Below are 9,719 nucleotides of genomic sequence, written 5' to 3' on the forward strand. Positions count from 1 at the left end.
TACTACAAAGACTATGAAATATCAGGAATTAAAGAAATAGAAACATGATAGTCTAAATTAAAAATGTCATGGGGAAGTATTATCATGAATAAGGGTTGTAAATAGAATGGGTAGAAATTATTATCAATAGACTTCAAAGTATGCTCTGAAAAACTCATCTTATAAGGCAACATGTGAAGGGGGACTGTATAATCCCAATAAACTTTAAACTGTCATTTAAGGCCTCTTCCTGCTGCTTCTAGTTCTACTCTTTAAGCAGTCTGGTATTGGAAACTCTGATGCAAACATACCAAATATATCATTAAAGAAATAAAAAATATGAGTTTAAAAAACAGAAGCTGATTCTTTTTAGGACATGCTTTCACCCCAGGAGAACTAATGTTTTGAGGGGAGAAGCAGACGGATGACTCCCAGGCGGATCTGTTTGGTCTTCACACTATAGATGATTGGGTTGAGCACAGGTGGAATTAATAAGTAGATGTGACCCATGAAAACGTGAATGAGGGGAGAAGAGTGTTTGGCAAAACGATGGACCATAGACAGTCCAATCATGGGGACGTAAAGAATGAGCACAGCACAGATGTGAGAGGCACAGGTGTTGAGGGCTTTCAGCCTGCCCTCACGGGATGCAATGCTCAACACTGAGCGAAGGATGAAAACATATGACACAAAGATACCCAAGGAGTCCATGCCCCACAGTACAGTGATAACCATCAACCCATATATAACATTAAACCTGATGTCAGCACAGGCAAGGTGGATTATGTCCTGGTGTAGACAATAGGAATGAGAAAGGATGTGGGAGCGGCAGAAGGGAAAGTAAGCGAGTCGGACGAGAAGTGGAATCATGGCAAAGGCACTCCTGAGCAGGGCGGCAACTCCAATCTTGATGATGAGTCTTGGGGTTAGGATGGTGGCATATCTCAGAGGGTGGCAAATGGCGACATACCGATCAAGGGCCATGGCTAAGAGCACAGATGATTCAGTGAAGGAGAAGGTGTGGATGAGAAACATTTGGATCACACAGACTTCAAATTGGATCTCTCTGGAAATGGACCACAACACTCTGAAGAGTGATATCATGGTGGGCATGGACATACCCATGTCAGTAAGAGAAAGCAGAGCCAGAAAATAGTACATGGGCTGGTGGAGCCTAGGATCTGTCCGGACAATATGCAGGATGGCACAGTTACCCATTATTCCAACAAAGTAGAGAAGACAGAATGGGATGGAAATCCAGTGGTGAAATTCCTCATAGCCAGGGATGCCTGTGAGATAGAATGTGGAGGACAGGGAGTTGCTGGAGTTTGAGGAAGTCATGGGGTTGACTTGTTGTACCGCAATCCCGTCCCAAGATCACACTACTACAGAAAGGACAATAAAAAGATTGCATCTGTGTCAGAATAAAGCAAAACAAAGCTCATCAGGATTTATTGTCTCTAAACCGATCCCTTCTTGACTCCTAAAAATTTCTGACTATGTACAAAAGTCATTTCAAGCCTATAATGAGCCTACTTTCTTTCTCTTATATGTAGACCCATCAGTACTTTTTCTAAGCATGTGATAGTCATTTTTCAAAGATATTGGACACACAAATAACGCATAACTTCTTTAAGACTGTGCTTTTATTAGCATAATTTTTAGGAACTTCCTTGTCCAGGGTTATTGGCCTCACTTTTACCTCCAAGTCCATCTCCACACCCTCATGACTCCGCTATGACCTTCATGAAATCCCTTTATCTCCCCAATCTTCATGTTTTCTTCATAATGTTAGCATATCATATAATACATCTAAGCAGAATGCAAATATGTATTGGTTAGCATAGTTATTGATTTACTAACATAATTCCATATATATAATGGATATTACCGGCCTGGTCGTTATAAACAGTCAAATCTAATATCAATTTGGTCTTTGACTGAGATCCCTTTTTAATTTCTTTGCGTGTGTATGTGACAGTCTAGGTCTTCTCCTGAGCTTTAGTTATTGAAGAAAAAAATTGAAATCAACAGAGAGTACAGATTAAGGTAGAATTCAAAATATTTGGTATCAAAATGGGAAATATCTTAAAATAATAAAATATGCAATTTGAAGAAAGTCCAATTTACTCTGGCTTTTAGTTAAAAAATTCAAAATCTTATACTTGCTTAATTTTGACATTGAAATTATATAAGAGTGAAAATTAATAGATTACTTAACCAGTAACCTTAGTCCAAGCTTAAAAATCAAAACAAGATAAAATAAAAACATTTTTAAAGTTTATGTAATAAATCAATTGAGTTTATTGATTTTTACCATAGGGTCTGTATATGGATAAAAAAAGAAAGGAAAATATTTTGGCCCCCACTAGATTTCAGTGTTTTTTTAAATTATGAAAATAAAATCTCTCTAAAAAGAAAGATATGCTATCTCCCCAAATCCCACTTCTCCATCACTTTCAAAGCATCCATGTTCACCAAAATACTACTAGGACAATTTACATCCCATAGTCAGATGATTATTTTTACTGAAACGATCAAATTGGCATCTTTCCATCTTGCACAATCTACTTTGACACACTGAAATACCCAAGTCTCCTTCAGTTTCCTCAAAAATTAAATGTAACATATTTTCTTGGAGCTTTAATAATCACAGCTATCTAGTAGATGAAAGATCCATAGACAAGTAAGTTCTAGAGACACCTGTCTTTCTGACTGTTCATATGATAATTTAAGTTTTAAACTGATACTTACAGGACCTGATATTTCTCTCATACTGCCTGGTTTATCACTACCCAAATCATTGCTCCTCTGACTTTAGACAATTTATCCATATCCCACTTTCTTTACTTCTTTTATCTGCTCAGAGACAGCTATAGAAAGGATAGATGGAGTGTCATATGATATTTCCAGAGGATGTCTAGATTGTTTCATTTGTCTTGAGTCGCACTAATCGTACCAATTGAAAAACAAACACACATACAAAGCAAACAATGAAAATGAGGTGAGTGGAAAGTTTGAAGTATTAAGAAACATGAATGAGATTGATGGTATTGTATCGGGTTAGACATATGTGCAATCATTTCAGCAGGCTGAAGTCTCTATAGTAATATTTCATATATTCATTTAATGCATGGTCTATTATTTTACAGCTTGTTCTTGTGTAGTGTTGCTTAGTTTTGATATAATATTGTATCTAATCCTATCATTTCAAACACATTCACATAATCAATATGAGGTCTTTCATCACTTGCCAAGGTAGAAGAAAAAACAGTTTTTGGAACTAGTTTGTGAACTTGAAAGTCTTAAGTTTTTATAAAGTGAAATAAGACCACTGAGATTTAAGTGCAGTCAAATTAAAATAACTAATTCTTGTGCTTGGCAAAAACAAAACAAAACACACAAAAAAACTTTGAAAGTTATCAGGTATCATTTCAATTTTAATCTGGATTACTTTCTCTATCATGTCTGAAAATAACCATCTATTTTCTCCATGGACTTAAAAGACTTCAGCCACTGTAGAAGTAGAGGCAATCTTAAGCAATCCTATGAAAAGCCTCCCATATGTGAATACAACTTGAATGCTACCAGAATGGGCACAAATGGTGAAGACGTTGACAGGGAACATTACTGCCTGTGCTGAATGGGAAACTTTCAGCATGCTGAGCCAGACCTTATGTCCTCCTTAAATCCTCCTATTTACTTATTTTTTATTCTAAAACCATCCTTCTCTATTTCTGTCTATTCTTCCAATTTTTATTTTTCCGAGGTCTTACTCACTTCATAGAATAATTCCTCTGCCATGGGTAATCATTCCACTTTTCAGAGAACGAAGGATGGGTTAATAAATCTTCCCCCAGTCCTTGGAGATACAAGACTCTATGGTATTCACAGAGTAACCCTATCAATGCTGACTAGTAGTTTCCCACACGCTTAGTCTCCCATGCTATCACTTCTATATTGTAGCTAGATGCTGAAGATTGAGAACTTGTAGTAAATCCCTTACAAAGATTATCATTTTAAAAAATAATTTTAATGTCTTAGGAAAAGTATCCCATGTAACATGAGATGAGATACCATTTAAGAGAAAGACATGATAAGAAAATAAAAATTAAACACACACACACACAAGAATGAGCTTTCAAAAGTTCATATAAAACTGAAATTAAAAGATTAAGGAGTTTTTCCTTGAACTCTTTGAAGCATACACACACATAAACACACTATAAGCTAAAAATTACTGATCTTGGGGCTCCATTTTATACATGCACAAGTTTACTGCACATAAAGCTTTCTTTAGACATGCCTCTGGCATGCATGGGTGGGTGGAGAAAAATTCTCTCAGCAACATACTTGTCTTAGGATGAGTCCAAGTGTCACTATTAAGGAAGCATTGGACTGCAAACCACAAGGTGGGCAGTTCAAACCCACCATCTACTCCTCAGGAAAAATCTGATGCTTTCTCCTCCAGTAAATATTTACAGCCCAGAAACCTTTTCTATATAGGGTCATTATGAGTAAGAATTGACACAAAATGGTCAGTGAGTTTGTTTTGGGGGATGGATCGCAAATGAGTTGAAATGGACACAGTGGCTGTGAATTTATTTTGGGGGGTGAGGTCACTGTGAATAAGAATCGATATACTGGCTCTGAGTTGTTTATATGAATATATATACATATATAAAAACACAATATAATGCAGACAGTAGTTATTTTGGAGTTCACTCCCTTAATCAAGTTATGGCCATGATGCAATTGGAAGACTGTCTGCTGGTCTTGATCTTGTATCTAGTTTGTTGACCTCCATCCACATTGCCTGCCAATCACAGCAGTCAACAGTTGACTACTGGCTTTATATTCATGGGCTCTCTATCCATCAGCTTGTGGTGCTTCCTAGTTCATCAGCCCTTGTAGCTATATGAATCAGGAGAAGCCTCCAGCTTAATATCTGACCCATAGACTAAGATTGGATTTGATTTATCTACATCTACAAATGTGTAACTCCCATTCTTGATATAAATTTTTTCCTAGGTGTGCCACTAGATTTTTTTTTTTATGACAAAGCCTACCACTTGTTGTCAGGAGTCTTTCTAGAGGCAAAAATCAGAACCATGAGATCTCTGTATTATTTCCTTAGTCTAATTAGATCTCTTGCACCGAGAACTTGGCCTCTACCTTTACCTCTGTCAGTAGGGATTCTTCTGTCATTATAGTCGAGTGCTGTTAAGCCATGATGTAAGGTGGTGAAGTTTATACGCAGAATAGCACCAAGAATAGATGAAGTGTTGGTGAGAAATTAGGTTCTAGGTAATCATATGTTTAATATTTTTAAATAGTTTTGTCAGCGTGAAAATATAAGGAAGCTGTTTGGTTAGTCTCAAAAACTCACTACCATTGGCTGAGTCTATGCCTTCTCATTGTGAGCTTACAGGGCAGGATAGAACTGCCTCTATGGGTTTCCAAGACTTGAACTCTTTATCAGAGTGTTTTGTAGTTGCAAGGTGCCACTGAGTCAATGTTAAGCCATAGCAGCCTCATGCACAACAGTATGAAATACTGCTCTGGTCTGAACTATTCTAGTTTTGGTTCTATATATTGACAATTGTTACCATACCTGAGCCCATTATTGTAGCCACTGTATACATCCATCTTGTGGAGGTCTTTCTCTTATTCACTGTCCCTCCATTTTACCAAGAATTATGTCCTTCTGCAGAGACATAAGGTCTCTTCTGACAATATATCCAAAGTATGTAAGACCAAGTCTTTACATCCTTGCCTCTAAGGAACACTCTGAGTGAACTCATTCCAAGACAGATCAGTTTGTCCTTTATGCAGTCCATGATACTATCAAGACTCTTCTCTAGCACTACTAGCCAAATGCATCAATTATTCTTTGGTCTTTATCCAATGTTCAACTTTCACATGCTTATGGTACAATGGAAAAGACCATGGCCTGAGTCAGGTATACCTTAATCCTGAAAGTAATATCCTTGCTTTTCAATACTATAAAGAGGCCTTGGGCAGCTGATTGACTTAATGTAACATATCTTTTGATCTCTTTATTTTTATTATTATCTTTAAAATCATTTTATTGGGGAATTGTATAACTCTATTCACAATTCATAAACACATCCATTGTGTCAAGCACATTTGTACATTTGTGCCATCATTATTCTCAAAATATTTCCTTTCTACTTGAACCTTTGCTATCAGCTCCTCATACTGCCCGCCCCCATGAACCCTTGATAATTTATAAATTATTATTTGGGGAAATATATCTATGTGCATATATTTATAGGTTTAGTATTAAGGTAGCAGATGGACATTGGACCTTCACTCAAGTACTCCCTCAATGCAAGAACACTTTGTTCTATTTAAATGGCATACCATGATGCTCACCTTCCTGACATAATCGCTGAAGACAATGGGTGCATAAGCAAATGTGTGAAGAAAGCTGATGGTGCCTAGCTATCAAAAGATATAGCATCTAGGATCTTAAAGGCTTGAAGGTAAACAAGTGGCCATCTAGCTCAGAAGCAAGGAGGTCCACAATGAAGAAACACACCAGCCTCTGTGATCATGAGGTGTTGAAGGGATCAGGTATCAGACATCAAAGAACATTAAATCACATCATTGTAAATGAGGGGGCATGTGGGGTAGGGACACAAAGCCCATCTTCAGGCAACTGGACAACCCCTTACAGCAGGGTCGAGGGGGAAAGATGAGTCAGTGCAGATGGAGTGTAGCAATGATGAAACATACATCTTTCCTCTAGTTCCTAAATGCTTCTTCCCCACCCACTACCATGATCCCAATTCTACCTGAAAAAAATCTGATTAGATCAGAGGATGTACACTGGAACAGATAGGAACTGGAAACACAGGTAATCTAGGATGGATGATCCCTTCAGGACCAGTGATGAGAGTGATGATACCAGGAGGGTGGAGGGAGGGTGGGATAGAGCGGGGGAACTGATTACAAGAATCTACAGACATTGGACAGTGTAAGATATGACAAAATAATAATAATTTATGAATTAGGAAGGGTTTATGAGGGAGGGGGCAGCAGGAGGGAGGGGAAAATAATGAGGAACTGATGCCAGGTGCTTACATGGAGAATATGACGGTATAGAACGTACAAATGTACTTTACACAATTGATGTATATATGGATTGTGAGAAGAGTTGAATGAGCCACCAATAAAATGATTTTAAAAATTTGCTTGCAGTGTGTCAAACCCTCATCATTTTCTTAAGGAAAACTTTTAATGAGATTATTGAAAAACTAGCTGAACAATGGACTCAGACATCAACCATCATGAACTGGTGCCAAAGAAGAACTACTTTGAGGCTAACATAGTCGTAACTAGCCAGCTCCCAGATGCTAACTAACAGAAATGTGAGGAGCGAATATAATACCTGGGATTCCAAATTGGTCCGTACTGCCTTGATTCTGAGGAATGATCTATAGCAGTGACATGTGTACATCTTGAGCTTCTATTTGGATATGCATTACAGCTATGTCACCTACAATTCTATTGAGATACAGAACATTTCCATTACTCCAGGAAGTTTTCCCTTTGGGTCTGTTTCCAGTCAATGCCTGCTACTTATCACTCTCTAATGGAAAACCCACATTTCCTTCACTATAGATGAGATTTTCCTGTTTCAAAACATCACATAAATGGGATCATAAAATATGTCTGAGGTGTTCAGATTGTTTCATCCACCAAAATAACATTGCATTTATTCTTGTTATTGTGTGTCTTAGTAAATTATCTTTTAAAAACTGTCTCATCAATAATTTTACTCATTTTAACTGGGTTGTTGAAATTTTAAGGCTGATGAAAATGATTTACACCCAGATTAGAAACCATCACATCAGTAACTCAAACTCACCTGTCCCTCTATGGGAGAAAAAATTCTTGGGATGAGCACCTTTAAAAATTACAGCATAGAAATCACTCACAACTCCAGGAAATACTTGAGGGTGCCTTGATGCAATAGCAATGAACTTGATTTTTTATTTTTTATTGAGTTTTAAAACATATGCATATTATTTTATATGTAGTGAATTTGGATATTAATATAAAATATATAGATTTTACACATACATTAATATCTATAGAATCTGTAAATGTAAAATATGTAGATGAATATATACACTTACTGGTATATAAATATATACAAAATTTTAATTCAGTCATATCGTTTGTCCATATTTGCTTTACAGCTGATTTCCTGGTCTATGGATTGATTTTTCTTTTTATTAACAGTGCACTTGCATTGATGTCAATATTATGGATAAAAATAGCACCTGAGTGGTGCAAATAGTTAACACAATCAACTGGTGTTCAAAATATTAGAGTTCACCAGAATTCTCAGATATTTAAAAAAATCAGTTATTGAAAATTCTCTATAGTATTTTTCTATTATGATACTCATGGAATCATTCTGAGTCTTAGTGATGTCTACGTCTTGACACAATTATGTAAGAGAATTATATGGTATGGAATGCTGGTAACCGTTTTTAATACTATTTAGTTATATGGATATGACAGTATAAAGCTAATTAAGTCACATAAACTTACTGATGGAATGCAGTTTATTTTCTCATCAAATGAGGATAATACTGGTATCAAGACAATGTTTCCACATAATTGTAGAGACTGTCAGAGCGCAACCCATAAAATAAAAAAAAACTGAACTGTGGTTGATTATATAAATATTCAATGTATTTTACACCATGACACATTATAAATTATTAACAATGAATAAACTTACATCACTAATATAACTAGAAAGAAAACAAACAAAATTACGTTGCATGGAACCAATTATATATATTCATAAACCAACAAATCTACTGTTTACTGATGCAAGGTGGCATGGTGAAATTCAAGGAAATAATATAGTAATTATGTCAGGAAAAGCCAGGAGTTTCAGAAATAATAGTAAACTTATATGCTTTCTGAAACTAAAACCATCCACCAATAGTCTTTGAATCAACTCTAACCATGGTAGCCCACTGTGTGTATCAGAGTGAAATCATGCGCCAGAGGGTTTTCAAGTTTGTGGCTTTTCAGAAGTAAATGTCCACACCTTTGTTATGGGTGCTTCTGGATGGGGTTGAATTCCTTTTTATTAAGGACCCAGTGCTTATCGGTTTGCACTATGCAGTGAGTTCTAGTTTTGAAAGATAGCAACGATTATTTTTTTTCACCTGGAACTACTTATATGAATATTACCGTTATAAAATTTATTTTTACTTAGGTTTATGTTAATTACATATGAAGAAAAGTAGAAAACATTGTTGGAATAATTGTGATTTTATTAAATATTTTCAATAAATTAATAAAAGGAAATAATTAATTCTCAACTCATTTCTATTTTCTACTGAATGCTTTATATCCACATTCTGTGTTTTACAATTTCCTTTTCACAGTTAAGTAATAAGTAACTCCTGGTATATAGGGACAGTCCAAAATGAGAAAAATCTCATAGTGAATTCTATCATAGAGAACTTCTATTCGTGATTTGGTTATACAAGCAAGAGCATTGGGTATATGATGAATTTTTGGATATCTCCTTGAATGAAAGGCAGCTTAGAATTAGTTCAAATCATTCCCATCCCCCCCCGCAAAAGTGCATAGTTGTGGAAGGTATACCTTTATCTATGCATAGATTGTTACTTAGAAAAAAATTACTTTTCTTAAAGGCACACTGGTGATCAAGAAGTGCT

At 36.0% G+C, this 9,719-nt stretch overlaps 1 protein-coding gene across 1 annotated transcript; it reads right to left on the reverse strand.

Annotated features, from left to right (window-relative positions):
- Nucleotides 1–375: 375 nt before the first annotated feature.
- LOC142446844 (olfactory receptor 51L1-like) lies at nucleotides 376–1,320 on the reverse strand. The gene has a single exon (XM_075548580.1). It carries the CDS (start codon nucleotides 1,318–1,320, stop codon nucleotides 376–378), a length of 945 nt encoding a protein of 314 aa, XP_075404695.1.
- Nucleotides 1,321–9,719: the final 8,399 nt, after the last annotated feature.

This window comes from Tenrec ecaudatus, chromosome 4 (assembly GCF_050624435.1).
Source record: "Tenrec ecaudatus isolate mTenEca1 chromosome 4, mTenEca1.hap1, whole genome shotgun sequence".
Taxonomy (NCBI): domain Eukaryota; kingdom Metazoa; phylum Chordata; class Mammalia; order Afrosoricida; family Tenrecidae; genus Tenrec; species Tenrec ecaudatus.

What these genes read in the sequence shown, in the direction of transcription:
- LOC142446844 (XM_075548580.1), bottom strand. Translation starts at nt 1,320, where the DNA reads ATGACTTCCTCAAACTCCAGCAACTCCCTGTCCTCCACATTCTATCTC.